Source organism: Pan paniscus, chromosome 10 (assembly GCF_029289425.2).
Source record: "Pan paniscus chromosome 10, NHGRI_mPanPan1-v2.0_pri, whole genome shotgun sequence".
NCBI lineage: Eukaryota > Metazoa > Chordata > Mammalia > Primates > Hominidae > Pan > Pan paniscus.
Window position 1 is genome coordinate 69,040,601 of NC_073259.2, and position 24,740 is coordinate 69,065,340.

At 41.3% G+C, this 24,740-nt stretch overlaps 2 protein-coding genes across 2 annotated transcripts in view; one reads left to right on the plus strand and one right to left on the minus strand.

Annotated features, from left to right (window-relative positions):
* The first annotated feature begins 303 nt into the window (after positions 1 to 303).
* On the plus strand, positions 304 to 12,117 carry MANSC4 (MANSC domain containing 4). The gene is made up of 3 exons (XM_034936127.3): positions 304 to 2,819; positions 7,058 to 7,192; positions 10,451 to 12,117. The coding sequence occupies exons 1-3, from the start codon at positions 2,591 to 2,593 to the stop codon at positions 11,107 to 11,109; spliced, it is 1,023 nt and encodes a 340-aa protein (XP_034792018.1). The 5' UTR covers positions 304 to 2,590; the 3' UTR covers positions 11,110 to 12,117.
* Positions 12,118 to 17,522: 5,405 nt separating this feature from the next.
* Positions 17,523 to 24,740, minus strand: part of MRPS35 (mitochondrial ribosomal protein S35) — a 46,100-nt gene continuing 38,882 nt past the window's right edge. Inside the window, exon 8 of the mRNA XM_003828842.5 lies at positions 17,523 to 18,637. Coding sequence (XP_003828890.1) covers positions 18,368 to 18,637 — 270 coding nt within the window. The 3' untranslated portion in view covers positions 17,523 to 18,367. The remainder of the gene's footprint in view (positions 18,638 to 24,740) is intronic.

Here is a 24,740-nt window from a genome sequence, read left to right on the forward strand (position 1 = left end):
TCCTTTCATCAAAGCTTATGGAGTGATTTAAATGAGATAAAAGTAGTATATGGTCTTAAAATGGTTCTAGTTAATTAGGTTGAGCATCCTTGTTTAGGTAAAAGTTCCATTTATTTCGCTCATCTATCTATATCAGTGTTTCCCAAACATCTTAGGAAATCACCTGGGACTCTTGTAAAAATAAGAATGTCACTCTCCACTCAACAGCTACTGAATCAGGCTGTCGTGACTTTTAAAGTACAAATCACATTTGTGAACCCCTCTGCAGAGCAAGAGCACCCTATTGGAAAGAAATATAATGTATTCCACATTGCAACAGTGTAGTGGTTCTGGGTATTTGATAACAAGGCCTTATAACAACTTTTGATTCAGTTGCATTGCTTCCTGGTTTCTGCAGTTTCAGCGCACAGGGACAAGTTTTGAGATTGTTATGGATGCCTCCCTCTACCTCTGCATTCCAGTTTCTACCATTTCTTTTTAAAATACTTGGCCCCAAGAAGTTATCCATTTCCAGACTTAATACAATCTCCAGAAAAAGTTTTACAAAATTTAAAGCATGCTTTTATATTGAGACTTGTAGATCCCTTTTTTGTTTGTTTGTTTTTTGTTTCTTAATAGCACCAGCCCCTGCAGGGCTTTAGTTAGTTAGTTAGTTAGTTAGTTAGTTAGTTAGTTAGTTAGTTAGTAGAGACCCTGTCTCCCCGTGTTGCCCAGGCTGGTCTCGAACTCCTAGGCTCAAGCAGTCCTCCTGCCTCAGCCTCCCACAGTGCTGGGATTATAGGCATTAGCCACCCCGCCTGGCCAAGACTTCTAGGTCCTTTAAAATGAAACTTTGATCTTTGTTTAAATATAATCTGACAGCAAAAGGGTTAAACAATTGTGGCTTGTTCCATTATCCCTGAAAGGAATACGAGAACTTCAAAGAATTATATAGCACACAAAAGAACCTATACTTAATATGACTCAAAGACTTGAAGATTATAAGATTAGAGAGTAGACCTTCCTGTTTATGTCTCGAGGGCATTTTCTAAGAGAAATAGCCACGGAATCTCATAAAATATCGAGAGTAATTTTTTGTTACTCATCCTTTCCCTTCCTTCCTTTGCCATTATAAAACCTCTCTTCCCTATCCCTTCAAACAGATGGAACCGTCTGAGTCTTTGCAGGTGAGCAACTGAAATTTGCTTTCTGTAAGAAGTTCATTAGAATGAAATATTTATTATTTTGTGTATTCTATGTGGCTTAGGCAAGGTTAGGAGTTAGTGCATAATATAATTTTTGCTCAGAAGAAAATGAAGTGTTTCATATTTAAAGCTATTCAGTCTTAACTACTTTCCTTTTCATTATCAATTATTATCATGTTTCTAAAAATAAAAAGATATGTAATAACTAGATTGACTATTATTAGGAAACAGATGAAGAGATGAACGTTCAAAGAATGCTGATGATTTTTGTGTCAAGAAGGTGAATGAGTCATTGTATAAAAAGGTATAAAAGAAATACAGATCACAGATTAGAAAGTTTCTCTTTTTTTAAAAGAAACAGTAGAGTGCTTTGTGCCAAAAGCTGATTATCACTAATGCTTCATATAAAATTGGATACAAAAAAGCAACAGTTTTATGCTTTGAGCTAATTTGTCACCTTGGATGTCACAGGATATGAAACCCACAACTTTCACAAAAACAACAGTCCATTTTCACTGCCTTTTCAAATGTTTGGGCATTGCAATTGAAATGATTTTATTACTATTTAGAAATTTTAAAAGATTTCACCATTTTCCTAGTGTTTTTTGTTTGTTTGTTTGTTTGGTTTGGTTTTTCTGGGACAGGGTCTCGCTCTGTCACCCAGGCTGGAGTGCAGTAGTGTCATCTCGGCTGACTGCAACCTCTACCTCCCAGGCTCAAGCAGTCTCCCACCTCAGCCTCCCAAAGTGTTGAGATTACAGGTGTGAGCCACTGTGCCTGGCCAAGGTTTTTTTTTAAGTAAGAATGAAAACCCAAACCAGTGCAAAAAAATTATTTTTGGTGAACCTGAATGCCAGAACTTAAGTTCAAAGAAATCGAGATGATTTTTTAAAAAACAATCTGCAATCACAAGTTCTTTAAAAATCAAACAGAAGTGCCTTCACAAAATCATGTCTTGTTTATGATGAAATGGATACTTCCTTTATCTGATGTCAAGTGACTAACTTGTTGTTTCCCTCAGAAAGCCTGTTGACTAAGGTTTCCACTTGCCTTTATGTTTACTTAGCAAAAGGTGTCTGTGACTATTCACTTTCAGAGAAAGAAGAAAAGCAGAAAAGAGAATGCATGTCTTAAGATGCTAAGGGACAGGGTATTGAAATAGCCTGGAAAGTGTTCAGAAAGAATGCCAGCAAATCAAATGTTCACCTGGAGCTCGGAAAGAAAAGAAAAATCAATGTGCAGTCAAAGAGTGTTCTTATTTTGCTAGAAAGTGACTCTCCAGAAAAGCTGCAAGGAAGCTCTCCCTTAACAACACCTCTGACATTCCAGAGACTGTCCTAAACTCCAGTGTTCAGCTTCTGTCTGGAAATCAGACTTATCTTCGAGTCTTCCTTCATACAGGAAAAATGCATGTGGCAGTGGTAGCAGTGAACGTGATATTGCTCCTAAGCATGGGGTGGACATCAGACTCTCTCTGCTCACCCACAATTTTTTACAGAGACTGCTGGATCCGTCGCTTCCCAGGTCTTCTAATCAATCTGGAGGAGTCTCAGAAGCTGGGAGCCCAGTTCTTGAAGTATTATTCTGAAAGCACTGGCCAGAAGTGCAGTAGGAGCTGCTGTCTTCGGAAGGATGGTAAGTATTCATGATATGCTTGGGCAAAAATAAGAAGAAACTTCCAAGGATGAAGCCCTAAGTGAGGAGCCCTAGGCAGAGGCCAGTAAACAGTTGTAAAGAACTAGAGAAGATGCCCTAGGGTGTGGGAGAGAGAGGGAGAGGTAAGAGAGCCAGTGAAACTGATTTCACAGTCTGGGCCACAGAAGGCTCTATTTACAGATCTAATAATGACCCAGAATTTGATAGCACCTACAGGAAACAGAATCCTCTTGTCTTCACCAAAATGCTAAATGAAAATATATCCCCCAAGGTTAATTTACAATATTTTTACAGCTCAAAATGTATACGATTTTAAAAATATTTATTTATTTCTCATTTTATTTTAAATGTTTAGAGAGAGTCTCACTATATTGCCTGGGCTGGTCTCGAACTCCGGGACTCAAGTGATCCTCCTGCCTCAGTCTCCCAAAGTGCTGGGATTACAGATGTGAACCACTGCACCCAGTCAAATATTTATTATAATTTCCCTTTCAAAGTACATTTTGGTGATATTAGTCTCATATCAAATTTTTTTTAATGTGCTGGGCCAGGTGCAGTGGCTCATGCCGGTAATCTCAGAATTTTGGGAGGCCGAGATGGGTGGATCACCCGAGGTCAGGAGTTGGAGACCAACCTGGCCAACATGGTGAAACCCCCTCTCTACTAAAAATACAAAAATTAGCCAGGGGTGGTGGCAGGTGCCTGTAATCCCAGCTACTCGGGGGGCTGAGTTTGGAGAATCGCTTGAACCCGGGAGGCAGAGGTTGCAGTGAGCCGAGATCGCACCAGTGCACTCCAGCCTGGGCAACAGAGCGAGACTGTCTCTCTCTCTCTCTCTCTCTCTCACACACACACACACACACACAACTAAACTAAAATGTGCTGACTTGGGTTTACCAAATGTGGAATGTATTAAAAAACAATTTAGAGTGCGATTCATGTTTTGAAAGAAACAGGGAGATATATGTCAAATACCCGCCCCAAAATCATATTTCCAAATATTCCTCATAGATGTTTTGTCTGTCATATGGAATCTGCGTGTAGACTTCATCCATATAATATGATCAAGACCTGCAATTAGGAATGTTTATTTTATTATTGCAGGATTTCAAGTTATAATTGCCTAAAGACTTTCATTTCTTTTTCATTTTTCCAAGATTTTAATGCTACTTGAAAATAAACAGCAAAAGCAACACAGCACTTAAAAACAATTCCCTTGGTTGTTCCACACTTTCTTTCCATGGTTTCATATCAACTTGTTAATTTCCAATGCCTCTTGCCCAATTACCTATGTAAGATTTTTGTGTAAGATTATGTATGTAAGATTTTTGAGATGAAAATTGGAGCTATAATAATTAATTTAATAAGAGGAAATCTTTTTGAAAAGATAGCCAATCCAGATTTCCACCTTCCAGATGCTTTTAACTCCCTTAAGGCCTCACTGAGGGGAGATAGCGGAGGGGCAGGACGCTTTCTTGAATTTTCCCATAGCATGAATTTACCTGACTCCCCAGCAGAGAAGCTCTGGCCTTTGGACTGTCGGGGATACTGTAAGCATATAGGGCAATCCCATGATTTTAAAGCCCGTGTAACTTCCCAGTTGTGGCTTTCTTCCTTCAGAACAAGAAAGAACAGGAAGGCACATTCCAGTTATTAGCCGGAAGCCATAACTTTAAAATGCCACAATCCTGCTCAGAGCTGGGATGCCAAAACGTATACAAGGAATGTAAAACATGTTTCAAAATTGTCCTCTGCAGAATCAACTAGTTTCTCATCAGAAATTTAAAAGTCTTAAGTTTGAATAGTTTTTCTTTCCCTTAAACTTTACAGCACAGTTCTCAGGGAATGTGTTTGTAATGTGTAATGTATTAGCAATGTATTATTAACTAATTTTTGTCTTATTCTTTCTCCTGGAAAAATAGAGTGCAGCAACATGAGGATGTCCTAGAAGTAATGATGGAGATTAACTCCTCACAGTTCACCTTACACAGAAGCAGTACAGGTTCTGCTAGCAGCAGATCCACAGCTTTAGGCATGCTTTGAGGTCTGGTAACCAGATGCTGGCCCTCTGTAATCTTATTTTATTAAAGAAGTTGATACCTTGGAGGGTAGCTCATGCCTGTAATCCCATCATTTTGGGAGGCCAAGGCAGGCAGATCACTTGAGGTTAGGAGTTGGAGACCAGCCTGGACAACATGGTGAAATCCATCTCCACTAAAAATACAAAAATTAACCAGGCATGGTAGTGCACACCTGTAATCCCAGCTACTCGGGAGGTTAAGTAAGGCAGGAGAATCGCTTGAACCCAGGAGGCGGAAGTTGCATTGAGCCAAGATTGCGCCACTTCACTCCAGTCTGGGTGACTGAAAAAAAAAAAAAAAAAGTCGGTACCTTTTGGCCAATGGATATTTCATATCACATGGTCTCTACTGCACTGCAGCAGCAGTAGAATCTATGTTGCACTTTTGTGAGGATAGACTGAAGATTTGCATTACACAAATCTGCTTCAGGTTTTCCAGAACTAAGGAAACTTTTTTCTTTTTAAGTCTTCTCTTCCTCTGTCAGAGAACTATTTTCTTTTTCTTTTTCTTTTTTTTTTTTTTGAGACTGAGTCTTATCCTGTTGCCCAGGCTGGAGTGCAGTGGCATGATCTCAGCTCACTGCAACCTCTGCCTCCTGGGTTCAAGTGATTCTCATGCCTCAGCCTCCTGAGTAGCTGGGATTACAGATGCGTGCCACCATGCCCAGCCAATTTTTGTATTTTTTTTTTAGTAGAGACGACATTTCGCCATGTTGGCCAGGCTGGTCTCGAACTCCTGACCTCAAGTGATCCGCCACCTTGGCCTCCCAAAGTACTGTGATTACAGGTGTGAGCCACTGCACCTGGCCAGAGAACATGTTTTAAAAAGCAAATTTGCTTAGAAAAGGAAAGACAGCATGAGCCAGTAGTGTGTCCCCACCTGCTAGAATTCTACCTGCTAGCATCCCTGCCTGTCCAGTCCCTGCCTCTTTAAATGACACTGATTAGGCTTTCCCTTGGATGTGGTTTTGCATGTGGGGAGAGTGCACACCTGCAGTCAGGGCAAGGTGATGCTCACACAGCCTGTGGCCTTTCCACCATCTGGGCCGCTCAGTTATTACTCTTTTGCCCTTCCCACTACTCCCTCTTCTTCTTTACAGCATTTGTCCGTGTATTTTCCTATTTCTTTCTCTGGTGACCCCCAGCCCCTTAGTATTCTGAGAGGACACTGTGCCTAGAAACCTGATATATAAATCCCCAGGGTTTTGATGTTGTTGTTGTTGTTGTTTTTGTTGTTTGAGACGGAGTTTTGCTCTTGTTGCCCAGTCTGGAGTGCAATGGCGTGATCTCGGCTCACTGCAACCTCCTGGGTTCAAGCAATTCTCCTGCCTCAGCCTCTCGAGTAGCTGGGATTACAGGAATGCGCCACCACGCCTGGCTAATTTTGTATTTTTAGTAGACACGGGGTTTCTCCATGTTGGTCAGGCTGGTCTCGAACTCCCGACCTCAGGTGATCTGCCCCCCTCGGCCTCCCAAAGCGGTGGGGTTACAGGAATGAGCCACCACGCCGGGCCGCCAGAGGTTTTTTTGTAGCTAATCTAAATTTTCATGAACACAAAATTCTGGGACCAGGAAATAATGAATGATTCCAAATATCCTGTGTGGGATGGAAAGTATGAAAGATTACTTTCAGAAAATCAGTATTTTATTTTAAAAAGGCATTTTCTGGCTGGGTGTGGTGGCTCCTCCCCGTAATTCCAGCTTTGGGGGAGGCAGATTGCTTGAGCTCTGGAGTTTGAGACCAGCCTGGGCAACATGGTGAAACCCTGCCTCTACAAAAAAATACAAAAATTAGCCCAGCATGGTGATGCATGCCTCTAGTCCCAGCTATTTGGGAGACTGAGGTGGAAGGATTGCTTGGACCCGGGAGGTCTAGGCTGCAGTGAGCTGTAATCGCACCACTGCACTCCAGCCTGAGTGACAGAGCGAGATCCTGTCTCAAAAAATAAAAAAAATATTTTCCATATTCACAGAAGCAGTTACAATAGTTTATAAATGTTCTGCAAAATGTCTGCATATTGCCCTGAAAAATACTGTTAATCCAGTATTCCTGAAACGAATATAAGTTACTCAGAGTTTATAAAATTGGTGGAAATTGAGACCATCTGCAGATGTACTTCGCTTGTTTCCCTTTCAGTTTCCTGTAACCTGGCTGTCTTCTACCACAGTCCTATTCATGACAATATCAACTGCCTCCATGTTCACTGCCCAACACTGGAGAGCTGCATATTAGAGCCTGGAACCAGTGCCATTTTGTACAACATAACAGACGGTAATGATTACATATTTCAAGACTTTAAAAGAATGCTGGTGATATTCTAGTAGAGGCATATAGCTGAGAAACTGGCTGGCAATAGCCATATGTGAGTCCCTAAAATCATTATTTTCCAGTGAACTTGGGAAAAATTTTGGATATCTAGGACAGAAAACTGAAAGAAAATTCTCTTTAGTTTGATGTGTTCAGCAAAGAGTTCACTCCAGATTATAAATCATACATGATTGAACAAGAGCTTACCCACTGTATTTCATGAATCTCAAGAACTCTTAGCAAAGCCAAAGGAAGCGTTTCTCGGCCAGGCGCGGTGGCTCATGCCTGTAATCCCAGCACTTTGGGAGGCCAAGGTGGGCAGATCACGAGGTCAAGAGATCGAGACCATCCTGGCCAACATGGTGAAACCCTGTCTCTACCAAAAATACAAAAATTAGCTGTGCGTGGTGGCACACGCCTGTAGTCCCAGTTACTCAGGAGGCTGAGGCAGGAGAATTGCTTGAACCTGGGAGGCGGAGATTGCAGTGAGCCGAGATCACGCCACTGCACTCCAGCATGGTGACAGAGCAAGAATCTGCCTCAAAAAAAAAAAAGGTCCTGTGGTGGCTGAGGGGCCACTAGGAGATAAAGAAAATGCTAAATGGAAGTTTTGAGGGCCATGGACACTGCACACAGGATTTGGAAAAGAGGGATGTCAGGTTCAGGGAAACTTACCACCATGTGCTGACATACATTAGCATATCATTGGTCCCAAGATAACCAGTGTATTTTATTTTAGAAATATAAGTGTTTCGTGCCGATTTATGTAATCTCAGGGTGTAAATTAGTGACCATAAAAGAACAGATTTTTGCCATCAAAATGCAAAGGAGATAAATTTCTTTATCAGTTTGTATGTATTGAACACCTGATGCTCCAGGCTAGAATCAACACTGTGGAAGATCGCAGCCATATCTCTGCTCTCAATTTCCTTTATAATCTAGATGATGTGACAAATCTTACAATTATTGTTAAGACACAACTAAATACAAAAATATGTGAAGCTGCCTCAGTGCAAAGTTTCAAAGGGGAGGCTAGTGAAAGTCAGCGTATTCAGAGGAGGTTCATGGAAGAAGGCAGGCAGAAGAAGATAATGAGTTCTATATTATGCCACAGGAGAGTAAGCAAACAGATCTGGCCACAATAAGGAGACATGTAGTTGCAATGAAAATATGGCTAAGATAAGGTAGGGACAGGTATCGTAAGGGCCATGGACAGAGTAGAGTTTTGATTTGACTTTGTCAGAGAACAAGGGCATTTAATGAAAAAACATGTGAAGTGATATCTATTTGTCCTAGTCCAGGAAAATTATATGCAGGTACAGATTAGAAAATCTAGTCAGGGAAGCATTAAAGTCTGCACAAAGTGACTGTAGTTGAAATGAAGAGAAGGGATAATTACCAGAGCATTGGGAAGATTGAATAAGGACTTAATCACCTTTTTAATAAAAGGAAATGAAGTGAGTGGAGTCAAAAATCACTTTGCAAGCCCGAGTGCAGTGGCTCACGCCTGTAATTCCAGCACTTTGAGAGGCTGAGGCAGGAGGATCACTTGAGCCCAGGAGTTCGAGACCAACCTGAACAACACAGAGAGACCCCCATCTCTACAAAAAAAATTAGCCAGGTGTGTGCCTGTGGTTGGTCCCAGGTACTCATGAGGCTGAGGTGGGAGGATCACTTGAGCCCAGGAGTTCAAGGTTACAGTTAGTTATGATTGCACTATCACACTCCAGCCTGAGTAACAGCTGTCTCTTAAAAAAAAATCACCTTACAGTGTAGATTTCAGTGTGGGTGATGGAAGAATGATGATGCCAATGAAGGAGACAAGGAGGCAGAGGTAATGATTTTGGCTTTGGGCATACATATTAAGAGATGATGTAAGAGGTCCAGATGGAAACCTCCAATAGAAGACTGGATAAATGAGATCAGAGCTCAAGAAAGAGGGGAAAACATACTGATATGGGTTTCAATACCATTGATGTAGTGGTGCCAATTGAGCACAATCTCTTTGTATGTGTTGGAGGGGAGAGGGCAGTGAAGAGAAAATACAGCTGAAAACCAAGGACTGAAGATTATGGAAACCACACAACCAGTGAGATTGTACAAGAGAACCAGCAAAAGAAAGTAAAAATGAGAGGCAGGCAGTCTGGGAGAAAATGCCAAGGGGGTCCGGGGTCCGGGGAGTCATGGAAGAAGAATTCAAGAAGGTGGCCGGCAGTATCAAGGACAAGAGAGAAGCCAAAGCAAGGTGACGGGTGTGATCAGGAAGTAAGGAAACAATTGACTACCTCAGAAGCAACGGATGCTGGCATGTTTGTGCAGAGAGAAAGAGAGGGAGAGAGATCACCAGCAGGGACCATTGGAAAGCTGTTGAGAGTTTTTTCTCTTCTCCTATAAAGACAAAGCAGTATTTGTTCATGTCTGAAGTTAGAGGGAAAGGAGTTAGTATACAAGGGAGAAAAATACTAAAGACAAAGCAAGACCCTCAGAGGTCGAAAAGGGATGAGACTTAAGGCTTTGCTCATGATTTTGCTTATAGTCACTCTTCTCAGGCCCTATTTTGCTTAACTTGATTTAAAGATGCTATATTGCTGGGTGCAGTGGCTCCTGCCTATAACCCCAGTACTTTGGTAGGCCGAGGCGGGCAGATCGCTTGAGCTCACAAGTTTGGGACCAGCCTGGGCAACATGACAAAACTCCATCTCTACAAAAAAAATACAAAAATTAGCTGGGCGTGGTGGCGCACGCCTGTAATCCCAGCTACTCAGGAGACTGAGGTGAGAGGATTGTTTGAACCTGGGAGGCAGAGGTTGCAGTGAGCTGAGACCATACCACTGCACTCCAGCCTGGGTGATAGGGCAAGACCCTGTCTCAAAAAAAAAAATAAATAAATAATAAACGCTATATTGTGTCTCAAATCGTTACTGTTTCTACAGCTCTCAAAGTAACACTCGCTATTGTACAAAAACCCTGACAGACACAAAGCCTTCTCCTTGGGTGTAGTCAAATTTGTTCATTAAAAAAAAAGTGTTTTAGAAAGTTAAGATAAATTCAAATGTAGCCAGTATGTTTGGAAGCCTTTGAGAAGTATGTGGTAGTAGAACGTGAATTTAGCTTCGTTCGATAACTCATAGCGGCAAAAGCCAACCCCTTCTCCAAACTGTGCTTTAGGGTTTTTGCTTTGAAAGTAAAAATAAAATGAATGATGCCTTATTTATTTTTCAGGTATAGATCCGGATTTGCTGGTTTTTGAACAATCTCCCACATATCTAAATACTCGTTCTTCATCCAATAGATGGGACAGACTAAGGATTCTAAAAGCTATGAATTTAAATAAACAAACCACCATGATAAATGGTATGCTGCCATCCACAGAGGCTCCATCCTCAACCACGCATCAAGATTTGGTTGTAAACACAAACAGTACCAGTTATTCTAAGGAATTAACCACAGATTTTTGGGCAAGATTTACTTCCCTGAATGAGTCCATTACCACAAAGATAAATAAGGTGTCACCAAGTACTGATTTCATCAGCAATCCAGATAATAAGACTATTTCTCCTTTCTTTGAACCCATAGACACAAAACTTTCTCATATGCCTGTTCCACCCCGACTCAACAGTAGCAAACAATTACTAAACAAAACCAAAGGATACAATAGCAGAAACCACACATCTGCAAATGAAGATGAGGTATCTGTGACTTCAAAGACTTGGCTGGTTTCTGTGGCCCTTTGCACCTCTGTCATCTTTCTCAGCTGTTGTATAGTCATCCTGGCATCTGGATGCTGTGGAAAGCAGCAGGGCCAGTATAAACTAGGACAGAGAAAATCAGGATCCTTGCAAATTAACAACCGTAACCATATGAAGGAGAACTCTTCATAGTAAAAACTGTAGCAAGATTATATGCTTTCAAGGATATCATTTTTAGTTTTGTGTAAGAAAAGGCAGTTTGGTTAAGAAAAAAAAAAATAGGCTGGGCGTGGTGGTTCATGCCTGTAATCCCAAAACTTTGGGAGGCCAAGGCAGAAGAATTGCTTGAGCCCAGGAGTTCGAGACCAGCCTGGGCAACATAGTGAGACTCTGTCTCTATAAAATGAAAAATAATTTTAAAAAAGCACATGGGGCGATATGATGCACCTGTGGTCCCAGCTACTTAGGAGGCTGAGGTGGGAGGACTGCTTGAGCCCAGGAGGTCAAAGCTGCAGTGAGCTGTGATTGCACCACTGCACTCCAGCCTGGGCAACAGAGCCAGACCCTGTCTCAAAAGAAAACATAGGATGCTCACTCCTACCAATCTGTGAAAAAAAAAAAAGGCTAATGCTTGATAAACATAACTGCTTTCTTTGTTGTTATTTCTATTTTTTGAGTAGTGTTCCCTCTGCCAGAGTTGCAAAATTCTGATCCTTATAGTTGTTACTGAGAGACACTGTTCGAGTGCTTTAGGGGCATGAACTCACTGAATCCTTCCAACCCTGAGAGGTGGGTGTACTGCTATTAACCATGATACTATTATTATCACATTTTACAGACGAGGCAACTGAGGTGAAGAGAGGTTAAACATCTTCCCTAAAAACACACAAGTATTAAGTAGTGAAGTCAGGACTTAATTAAACACAGGCAGTCTCGTTCAAGTCCCTGCTCAAAATCACTGTTAGACTCAGAGCCTATGTTTTCCCAAAAAGCATGAAAAAATAATACCAGGAAGAAAACACCACAATCTCATCATATTGGCCTCCCAGTCAAGGTCAAATTATTGTCACGTATAGTAATGCAATCATGTAGTAATGTGAGCAAAAGAACAGTTACTAACAGTAACTAACCCATAAGCAAATGCTTCCTGATCTTAATCTAGCTTTCTACTTTCAATTGATTAATCCTTCTCAATCCCAACCCGTCTTCATCTTCCTTTCAATAATTGTGCTACGGAGCTCTTTGAGCTTTTTGTGTTGATTTCTGTTGAATAAAGCTTGGGAGTTTTAGTTTTAGTTACATCCCTCACTTGTATACATTCTGTTTTCCCAGGTGTAAAGATTAGCTCCAGGTGTTTCAGTTCTGTCCAAATCTTACACCAGATTTACCCCCTAAATCTTAGAAGACTCTTAAGTGTGGAATACTGTAGTTCAAGTCTCTAATAAACTTAAGCTTTTTAGGCCCCTATTCTCATTCCTGAAACCTGTTTTTAATGTGAGAACAGATATTAAAAGACAGATAATAAGCATAAAGAATAAATAAGGGGCTGGGCACAGTGGCTCACACCCGTAATCCCAGCACTTTGGGAGGCTGAGGCGGGAGGATCACCTGAGGTCAGGAGTTCGAGACCAGCCTGGCCAACATGGCAAAACCCTGTCTCTACTAACAATACAAAAATTAGCAGGGCATGGTGGCACGTGCCTGTAATCCCAGCTACTCAGGAGGGTGAGGTAGGAGAATCACTTGAACCTGGGAGGTAGAGGTTGCAATGAGCTGAGATTGCACCACTGCACTCTAGCCTGGGCAACAGCGAGACTCTGTCAAAAAAAATAAAATAAATAAGGGGAAATCCTATTTATAATACTTATAATATAGTACTGTTTCCTCATATGTTAAAACGAACTGTCCATGGGTACACTAAATGTCCAGATTTCACCACTATGCAATATATCCATGTAACACAACTGCACTTGTACCCCTAAATCCATAAAAATAAAACATTTAATTTCGAAAGAAAAAGAAAACCCAAATTTTCTAAGTCCAGTGGCTTATATTTCCTTTTCTTTCCCTGGTATTAATACGGGTGGGAAAAGAGAATGACTATTTCTTTTAATACAAAAGAAAAATATAAAATCTCTTGCAGTTGAATACTAACCACAGCTAAAAGTCTGATTTTAAAATTTAATCAAAAGGCCAGGCATGGTGGTTCATACCTGTAATCCAAGCACTATGGGATGCTGAGGCAGGAGGATCGCTAGAACCCAGGAGCTTGAGACCAGCCTGGGCAACATGGCAAGACCCCGTCTCTACAAAAAATACAAAAATTGGCTAGGTGCGGTGGCTCACACCTGTAATCCCAGCACTTTGGGAGGCTGAGGCGGGCGGATCACCTGAGGTCAGGAGATCGAGACCATCCTGGCTAACACAGTGAAATCCCCTCTCTACTAAAAAATACAAAAAACTAGCTGGGCATGGTGGCATGCGCCTGTAGTCCCAGCTACTCGGGAGGCTGAGGCAGGAGAATCCCTTGAACCTGGGAGGTGGAGGTTGCAGTGAGCCGAGATCTAGCCACTGTACTCCAGCCTGGGTGGCAGAGTTAAGACTGCATCTCAAAAAAAAAAAAAAAGAAAAGAAAAGAAATTAGGGGGGTGTGGTGGTGTGTCCCTGTAGTTCCAGCTACTTGGGAGGCTGAGGTGGGAGGATCACTTGAGCTCTGGAGGTCGAGGCTGCAGCAAGCCATGAATGTGCCACTTCACTCCAGCCTGGGCAACAGCCTGGGCAACAGAGTGAGGCCTTGCCTTAAATAAATAAATACATAATCAATTAAAAAATTAGCCAGGCATTGTGACACACACCTGTAGTCCTAGCTACTTGGAAGGCTATGTTGGGAGGATTGCTTGAGCCTGGAAGGTTGAGGCTGCCCAGGAGGCGGAGGTTGCAGTGAGCCAAGATCATGCCACTGCACTCCTGCCTGGGCAACAGAGTAAGACTCTGTCTCAAAAAAAAAAAAAAAAAATCAATTTACCTTAACTTGTGATAATTCATTAAATTAGGTGTCATAAATTTTATCAATTTCTTCCCTAATACATTAGGGGGAAAAAAACCCATGCTATTTGAAGCAGGGGGTGGGGGGAGCAAGATTTAAATTACCCTAAAATTATATTTACAGAAATAATTCAGTAAGCTGTCTTTATACATTTTTGTACATACATTTAGAAAATCATTACTTTTTTTTTTTTTTTTGAGAGAAGTCTCGCTCTTGTCCCCCAGGTTTGAGTGCAATGGCTTGATCTTGCCTCACTGCAACCTCTGCCTCCTAGGTTCAAACGATTCTCCTGCCTCTGCTTCCCAAGTAGCTGGGATTAAGGCTCTTGCCAACACGCTTGGCTAATTTTTGCATTTTTTAGTAGAGACGGGGTTTCACCATGTTGGCCAGGCTGGTCTCGAACTCCTGACCTCAGGTGATCTGCCACCTTGGCCTCCCAAAGTGCTATGATTACAGGCGTGAGCCACCACGCCAGGCCGAAAATCATTACTTTTAAGTATATGTGAATTGCTTAGAGGTTTTCCAATAGACTAGGGCTGCTAGAATTAAAAAGGCTTTTTTTCCCCTTGGGGCTTCTTAGAATTTTACTCATTCCTTAAAGCTGATAATTTCATATAAATGACCTTAATTTGGGAAAAGTATATTTACCTTCTAAGAAAACAAATTCCTTTTCTTCAGCCCTTCTGACCATTAGATAAATTGAGTAAATTTGGACTGGAGAGACAACAGACCAGAATCAGTTAAGAAGTAAAACAACTGAGACTAGAAACTGCTTTCTTACTGGGAGCCAGAGACGAAACAGAACTTCCGAATAAAATTTTAAATTTTATTAAGAAACAATCAGACCAACTCAGGCAACATAGCAAGACCCCATCTCTACAAAAATAAAAAATTAACCAGGTGTGGTGGCATGCTACTTGGGAGGTTGGGAGTAGCTGGAGGTCCCAGCTACTTGGGAGGTTGAGGTGGGAGGATCGGTTGAGACCGGGAGGTTGAGGTTGCAGTGAGCCATGAATGTGCCACTGCACTCCAGACTCCAGCCTGGGCTGGAACAGAGCAGACCGTGTCTCAAAAAAAAAAAAAAAAAAAAAGGGACAACGTTGGAAAGATTTCATGGTTACTTCCTAGGTGGGTGTCACAACCTTGGCCTTAGTTATTGACTGGACCCCAGGGTCCAGTTTGTTTGTTTCTCTTTTTTTCCTTTTCCTTTTTTGGAGACAAGTTCTTGTTCTGTCACCCAGGCTAGAATGCAGTAGTGTGATCATAGTTCACTGCAGCCTTGAACTCCTGGTCTCAAGCAATTCTCCCACTTCAGCCTCCCAAGTTGCTAGGCGTGTGCCACCATGCCTGGGTAATTTTTATCTTATGTAGAGACAGTGTTTCACTTTGTTGCCCAGACTGGTGTCCAAATCCTGGCCTCAAGCAATACTCCCACCTTGGCCTCCCAAAGCGCTGGGATTACAGGCATGAGCCACTGCGTCCAGCTTCTCAAAAAAAAAAAAAAGTCTGTAACTGTTTAGTATTATGAAACACCAATATTGCATAAATATGCAAAAGAATTAAAGCACCCTACAATTAAGAAAAGAGATCTGATCTACATCTTAGTTGCCTATGTGTTTAAGCAATTTCTGGGCTATACAATTTAAGTTTAAAGTCAGAAATGACTGCATTAATATAGCAAAGTATCCCCTAGCATTTTCATTATAAAGATGAATATAATGTTCCAATTGCATACATTCGGTCAACTAGCAGATTTTAAAGGACAAGGATCTGATTAATGACAAATAGTGCTGCTTAATTTTGCTAAAATTACAATAACAACAACTGTTATATATACATACAGATATATATGTATATATACATTTTTAAAGTAGAGACAGGGTCTTGCTATGTTGCCTAGGCTGGTCTCAAACTTCTGACCTCAAGCCATCCTCCCACCGCAGCCTCCCAAAGTGCTGTGACTACAGGCATGAGCCACTGCATCCGGTCCAACTGTTTTGTTTTTGAGGCAGTTTTGTATTAATCCATCAGCTCTACGATTTTGCCATTAGGCATCAACAATTGTTTAAGAGTCTTCAGGTTACTTGGAGTTGGCCAAACTGCAAAAGAGGGTAGAGTCCTCTACAAGGCCATCCTACTTCTGACACCAACTGTAAGTTTGTGGGGGATTCCTTAAACAACCCTCAGGCTCAGTAATTCACTAGAACTCAGAACTGAATGAAAGCTATTATTCTCACAATTACAGTTTATTACAGGGAAAGGACACATTAAAGTGGCCCAACAGAAGAAATACGTAAGTTGAGGCCCAGGAAGCGTTCAAATGTTTAGTTTCTAGTGCTCTCCCCTAGAAGTCAGGACACATTACTCTCCTAGTATCAATGTGTGACAATATGCATGGAGTATTGCTAACCCGAGAAGCTTACTCAAGCCTCCGTGTTCAAAGATTTTTTTTTTTTTTGAAACGGAGTCTCGCTCTGTCACCCAGGCTGGAGTGCAGTGGCGCGATCTCGGCTCACTGCAAGCTCTGCCTCCCGGGTTCACGCCTTTCTCCTGCCTCTGCCTTCCAAGTAGCTGGGACTACAGGCGCCCGCCACCACGCCTGGCTAATTTTTTGTATTTTTAGTAGAGACGGGGTTTCACTGTGTTAGCCAGGATGGTCTCAATCTCCTGACCTTGTGATCCACCCGCCTCGGCCTCCCAAAGTGCTGGGATTATAGGCGTGAGCCACCGCGCCTGGCCCAAAGATTTTACTGGACTCCACTATGTAGGTATGATTGCTGATTGTCTGCTGAGTCATCTTGGCTGCCAGGTGGACTAATACCATGTGACTGAAAGCCCCCACCCTAAATCACATGGTAGGTTTTTCTGGTATGTTGGTCCCATCCTGAGATCTTTTGGGGCCAGCTACCCCACTAAACAAAGACAGTCCTATCAGGTACGATATAGATTACCTCCCAGAAGCCAAGGGCAAAGGCCAGACCTCTGAGTAAGGTCAAATTCTTTATTACACATCCTCCTCTTTGCTTTCATCTGCACTGTATTATTACACAGGATAAACCACCCTAAGCTACCGCTCCTTTACATGTTCCCAAATGATCATCTCTTCTCAGCTTCTACTGTTTTCAAAATGTTTCCTTCTTCAATCCTGTGAGGAATCTGAGTTTTTCTTAACTCCGAATGAGTCTCTAAATGTACTGGTATGTTTCTTGAAATATGCTCTAAACATGATCTAAAATTTTGGTTTTTATCTGTACTGCTTTTCATCTACTACTTACCAATTCAGCTCAGTCTAGCCCCTTCTGAGTTCATTCATAAGTCAGCCCTAGGATTAAAATGATAAGTAGTATAAGGGTGCCCCAGCAGGGCACGACATGCCTCTTTCTCTCCTTTTTGTACTCAAGGCCATATTGTCCTTCATAACCTACAGACTCCTGGCCTCAATCACACCAGATCATACCTTCATTTCACACAAATGGTTTAGGAAATCGTTGTGAAATTCCATTTTGGCTTTCATTTATACTCTCTAATTCTTCTAGGCAAAATAAGTCTATTAGGCAAATAAACTCAGTAATTCCTTTATTTTGATTTTAAATTAATCACAACCATCGAAGTGGTAAGAAACAGCTGACAGGTGTACTTAAAAATACTGAATTGACAGCTACATTGAATGCAGGGTTTCCCAGGGTAGTTCTTATTTTGTCACTTACTCCAATTATATTCAAGGTCGTTATGCCTCATCTTTTTCCTGAGCTGTGGCAGCTCTAACTGGGGCACCCAGAGAGATACATACCAGGTAATCTCCACTTCTACTTTTCTGGTAGCTTGGCCCTGGCAAAATGAGCCCCACAATCTAGAAAGTAGGATGCTAAACAAAGTTGAATCAACATATCTTTTTAGAAAACATCAGGTTAGAGAATACTCCTGAGGACCTGTTTCTAACCAAAGTTGACAAATGTGAAAAATGCATCAGCTAGACAGCAGTCATGTGAACACAGCCCGGAACTGCAAGTCAAGGAAATGGGTTCTGGGCCTGCCTTCCCAGGTAACCAAAACCATTATTCAAAAGCAACTACTGAAATGCCAGCTTGTGGGGAAAGAAATGGGGAAGGTGATAAAATCACAATTAAATGCATGTATATACATGAATACCAAAGCTATTATGTAGAAATAAAATCAAAACACTTTAGACCAAGAAGAAATCAGAGACCTCCTAGTCTATTGCCCCAGTGTAAAAATAAAAAAACTCTGGAGTAATCATTGCCATTAAGCATTAGTATGAGGGAAATAATTTTAACTCTGAGGAAAAAAAATGATTTTTTAACATTTTCAATTTTATATCAAATTAGATACTGATCACATATATCATAAAATTAATAAATCAAGCAGATTTTTCTACTCCATAATTCATGTCACATTTAATAGTCTCTTCACGGATTCTTTGTACTGAGAAATGGAATTTTCATTTTCCTCCTCATTTTTAAGACTAACAACAGACTTTTTGTACTCTTCAATTTCTTTAGTACCAAGGAGCTCTTCTTTATTTATTTCCATATTTTTCTCAGCAGCTTTAATCTGGAGAAGCGTTTCCAGGATATTTCTTTCTGATGAGCTATTTTCCCATATATACTCTTCCATGTCTGCTTCAGTCTTACTTTTTTCCCATTCTTCAGTATTCTGAAACAAAACAAAACAAAACAAAATGAGTTCTGAATTCTGAGAAATATCAAATGTTTGTTTCTTCCTTTCTTTCTTCTTTTTTTTTCCTTTTTAAGGGAAGAGAAGTTTGCAGAATGTGGAGAGGCCCTGGCCAACACCTTGTCTGTGCACTTCGGCCCCTTAACCCCGCACTGTTAGCCACCTGCACCTGCGCTTGAGGGCTGCACACTCTGTCACGTGAACACTGGTCTGTCAAGCTGTTACCACTCGCTACTCTATCCACATAATTACAATCTGGCTGCCTTACAATCTGTACTTACAAAGATATGCTGTTTTCCAGCAGATATAGAAAATAACTTTTTGCAGCTATTCTCTAAACCCTAATACATCAAGATTTCACTTTTTTTTTTTTTTTTTGAGACGGGTCTCACTCTGTCACCCAGGCTGGAGTGCAGTGGCGCAATCACAGCTCACAGCAGCCTCGACCTTGCAGTCTCAGGTGATTCTCCCACCTCAGGCTCCTGAGTAGCTGGGACTACAGGCGCCCACCACCATGCCCAGCTACTTTTTGTATTTTTTGTAGAGATGGTGTTTTGCCATGTTGCCCAGGCTGGTCTCAAACTCCTGGGCTCAAGTGATTATTCTGACATGGCCTCTCAAAGTCCTGGGATTACAGAGGTGAGCCACTGCGCCTGGCCCAACATTTTGCATTTCTGAGTTGTAATCTTCAACTTCTTTAGTACCAAGGAGATCATTATTAAAAATAATGAGAGCTGAGAGGAGACTGTATTTATTTCTGTGACATACTTGTGGGATCATGAGGAAGACTAATTAATTATTAAAATAAAATTAAGAATATGATGTACATAATACGTGGTTTTTAGTCATAATGACTTCATATATCCTGGAATTTTCTTTTTCCCCGCCCCCCAAGACAGAGTCTCACTCTCTTGCCCAGGCTGGAGTACAGTGGGGTGATCTCAGCTCACTGCAATCTCCGCCTCCTGGATTCAAGCGATTCTCTTGCCTCAGCCTCCTGAGTAGCTGGAAGTACAGGCGCCCACCACCACGCCCAGCTAATTTTTGTATTTTTAGTAGAGATGGAGTTTCACCATGTTTTCTAGGCTGGTCTCAAACTCCTGACTTCAAATGATCCGCCTGCCTTGGCTTCCCAAAGTGTAGGGATTACAGGCGTAAGCCACCACGCCCAGCCTATCCTGGAATTTTATTTTGTTATTATCTTTCTGTTCCCATAATGTGAACAATGTTTTGTTACTACTCGTTTTTTCTTACAAAAATTATTACCATGCTATTCTAGGGAACACTGGTAGGCTTTACCGTAATACAGCATAATTCAGATTTATGATTTAAATGGAGATGTAACAGTCTGTGAAAAATCAAGCAACACAGCTAATAAGTAATATACCCTGGTTCAAAGAAGTGCTAAATACTAGTCACATTTTTTTCCAAATTAATACATAATAATATTCTGAGCTACAGGCTGCTATGGAATCATCTATTATTCTGAATAACAACTTTTAAAGGTGGCAAAATATTAAAAGATGAGTATATTTGTGAGGCTGTCAGAAATACTATTCTACCTCTAGAAAATCCCCTTCAAAGAGATCCCAGCTTGAGTAGACAGCTCCAAGGCTCTGCAGAGCTGAGTGGGCACCAAGAAGCAGGTAAGGTTTCCACCCGTGCCACCCTCCCACCCCCATCCCCACTACAAGTGCCTATGAAAAGAAAAGAAAGCATTGGAGATGTGTTCCTCCAAGGGTAAAGAGGAGCCCCACCGACCACAAATAGGCCACTGGGGACAACACCGAGTCAGCAAACCCTGCTCAGATCACCGAGGTGAAAGGAAGAGACTTAGGAGAAGAAATTCTCCTTTGAATCCTTCAAACTGGGTACCATTCCTTCAAGGGAAACCAGTAAGACGCAGGATGTCTTCCCTGGCCCCCAAATTCCTGAGCCAAGTGGGATATATTTGCACTTACAATTCCTGCATGTTTGCCCCACCTCCCTGTAATAAATTTATGGCTGTGCACAGCGTCTCAGCATATGTTCTAGAAATATCCAGTTGAGAACCAACTCTGTGTCCTTATTTTAAAAAAATCTGGTCGGGAGGTTTTAGGCTTGGCAGGGAAGGCATAATGTGAAACAACTTCTTTTTATTTTATTATTATTATTTTTTAGGCTAGTCGAGTAGTGAGAACGGGGTAAGAGCAGAACAAGGAATTCAATCTGTAACTGACTGTGAACAATCAACTGAGATAACTCACTACCTTTAGACCAGCCTGAAACAACTTGTTATGCCTCTCGCCCACAACTCTGCTGCAAATAATTTCTAACAAACTCTGAATCTGCGCATTAAAAAAAATTGGCAAAATTATCCTACCCCACCTAATTTTTACTGTAATACTTGAGAAAGGAATAAATGTCAGCCCCTTAAAAAAATAAATGTCCTAAATTAATTACATTATTGGTTCTATCTACTCTTAGAAATGTTTTAAAGGTTTCAAGACAATGTCATAGTTTTTTCACAATTCAAACTTACAGGGTAAAATATACTTAATCTAAAAAACCGACAAATACATTTTATAAAGCGTTAAGTAAAACAGTCACTCCATCTCATTCCTGACTCAACTGCCTGACTGCTAGAAGACAGGCAATTAAGACACTTAACTATTTAGTATTTTTAAGTTTCACATGTTTTATCTGAATTTTCTTAACGGCTTCAAAATAGATGCTTACGCAGAGGAATTAATCAAAGTAAATCCACTAATAATTCCCACATTTCATGTCTCTTCCCCTTACATTTGGTGTATATAATTATACACTGGTTTGCCAAGATGTATTATAGGTATGCCAAGATATTGATTCCCTCAGCCCTTGTAGCCAGGTGAGCCTCGAATACTGGCGGCAGAATGAAGCACCCTCCTCCTTCATTCATCTCAGGTGTGATCAAAGCTTACCTACCGCCAGGCTCAACTCCTGTGCTCAAAGGACCCTCCTGCCTCAGCCTCCTGATTAGCTGGACTACGACTAAGGTGCACGCTACGATGCCCAGCTAATTTTAATTTTTTTTTTTTGTAGAGACAGGGTCTTGCTATGTTGCCTAAGGCTGGTCTTAAACTCCTGGCCTACAGCAATCCTCCTGCCCCAGCCTCTCAAGGTGCTGGGATTACAGGGTGTAAGCCACCGCACCTGGCCAGTAAATAATTTTCTAAGTGTGTAATCACATGAAAAGGTACATGGAGGTAGGCCAAGGTGGATATCCAGGCCTGCATGACTCAGCGAGTTTGGCGTGCAGGCGCACACCCCCACTTGTTATATAACCTGTTTGTGTAAGTACATCCTTGGCTCTGAGCCACTGTTGTCTGTAAAAGGTATAATTGCCCTGCTACCGTTGTACAGGCGCTCTTGGGGCGCAGCTTGACTCAACATGGCTCTTGTGCAGGCACTGGTGCCCAGAGAAAGAGAGACAGCCAAAGCTGTCCGTCTGGACAGGAGGGAGCCAGGACACAGCTCGGCTTGCGCATGCCCAGATAAAGGGTTAAGCTGCTGACCCTGAAGGCAGGGGAGAGACTTCTGGGAAGCCGCAGGCATGGGGGTCGCGGGAGCCACACAGCCGGAGCAAACCGCCGAGATAAAAGTGGACAGTGTAAGAAAAGCTGTTCATAAGAGAGCTAATGTAAGAAAGCTGTTAATTTGAGCTGCTGCTGAATAAAACTATCTTTCACCTGCCTACAGCCCCCGCAAGTGTTCTTTCTGCTCATCCACCCACGCCCCTCGGACTTCAGCATGGGCTGGACCCGGACCCTGGGATCTGACAAAAAGGACAGGAAACCCTGCACTATGGAATAATGTATATTTATAGAAGAAAATCACTATGGTTTAAAGTCACTAGTAAGGAAAACAAACTACATTCTGTAAAAGGCCTGGCTTCCTATCCTGTACTGAAAACAATGCAGTGTTCAGCCTCAGTTGCAAACTAAACAAAATTCACATTTTCTTTTTTCTTTTCCTTTTTCTTTTCTTTTCTTTTCTTTTTTTTTTTTTTTTTTTGAGATGGAGTCTCACTCTGTCACCCAGGCTGGAGTGCAGTGCCATGATCTCGTCTCACTGCAACCTCCGCCTCCTGGGTTCAAGCAATTCTCCCGCCTCAGCCCCCCGAGTAGCTGGGATTACAGGCGCCAACTACCACGCCCGGCTAATTTTTGTATTTTTAGTAGAGATGGGATTTCACCATGTTGGCCAGGCTGCTCTTGAACTCCTGACCTCAGGTGATCTGCCAGTCTCGGCCTCCCAAAGTGCTGGGATTACAGGCATGAGCCACTGCACCTGGCCTTCTTTTTTCTTTTTTGAAACAGGGTCTCCCTCTATCACTTAGGCTGCAGCGCAGTGGCGCTATCTTGGCTTACTGCAGCCTCAACTTCCTAAGCTCATGCAATCCCCTTGCCTCAGCCTCCGGAGTAGCTGGGACTACCAGAGAGTACCACCATGCCCTGCTAATGTTTGCATTTTTTTGTAGAGACGGGGTTTTGCCATGTTGCCCAGGCTATTCTCAAACTCCTGGGCTCAAGTGATCCACCTGCCTTGGCCTCCCAAAATGTTAGGATTACAGGTGTCAGCCACTGTGCCCAGCCAAATTCACATTTTCTATATGGTCTAGCTTTAGGATCCAAACTCTGCACAGCTGAATAAGAATTCCAAGATAATGACAGTAACAATCCCAACAAATTGAATACTTAATTATATATCAGGTATCTCAAATGCTTATGTATATTACATATAATTGTTGTTAAGATTTACTGGGATAGATTTTAAGAATTACATAGATAAGAAAACTGAGTATTATGGAAGTTAAACAAAGGTCCACAATCTATTGGGGGATTTCAGATTTCAGAAATTTTTGTATTTTAGAAAGTGAATTATGGTGCATATATATTTTTTAACACCTCTAGAGAGGGGCCTATAGCAGCATCACCTAATCCAACACATAATTTTTAATGCAACATACATGAATATTTACACTAAATGGAATGAACAAAAAATATAAATAGCCTCTCATCTATTCAGGTCACATGTTTGTCACCAAATAAGTTACGGAAAGACTAACAATTTCTAAAGCTTTTTGGGTTTCTAAATTACAGATGCAGGGCTGAGGCAGCTAAGTTTTGCTCAAGGTCATCCAGGAAGTTAGTATAAGATGGTATTTACCGTGAGCTTTGGTATTTCCCAGACCTCAGTTTAAATCCTAACTTTCATCATTTATTACTGTAATAGGTGAGTTCCTTGAACTTGTATCTCTGTAAGAACCGACTTCACAGGGCTGTTCTGAAGATTAAAAGAGGTAAGGAATATCCATGTACTTAGAGGACCTGGCTCATAGTAAACATTACATAAATGTTGTTGTTAATAATACAACTTCAAAGAGGAGTGGGTTTTCAAACCCACATTTCCCTACCTCTAAAACCTATGTACCTATGCCAAGGATTTGAGGCGAAGCATTGGGAGTAAGGGGTTCCACAAACCTGCAGAATGGCTTCAAAGTGTACATGACATGTACTCCACCACCACTATGAAGCAGTAAACTAAAACTTCGAAGGTAAATGTAAATACACAACTGTCCAAATGTTTCACTGTATTATTCCCACTCACAAAATCATATAGTGATATTTACAAAATTAGATAAAATATACAGAAACAAGAGGTCTTTATTTCTTTGTCACTGACTCCATACTATTTGCAAATAAGCAGTATCTTTCCAAGATGTTTAATTAAAAATAACAATTTTGAAATGTTTATGTATATGTGACTTAAAATGGCTTTTTTTTGGTAAGTTTCCTTAACACTTTTAACTTCCTGGTCTTTTAGCAAAACTTCAGTGTCATATTAAAAATAGGAGGTTAATACTAATGGAATAATAATCCAGAATTGAATTCTGATATAGTATCAGCAGGTTGCAATTTTAAATACATCTTCATAGAAAAGATGGAAATTACCAAAAAGTAGAAGAAAAAAAAATCATCCATAATTCTGTTACCCAAAGATGGCCCATTAACACTGGTAACACTTGGTGTATATCTTAAATCCGTTTAAAACCCTGCTATGA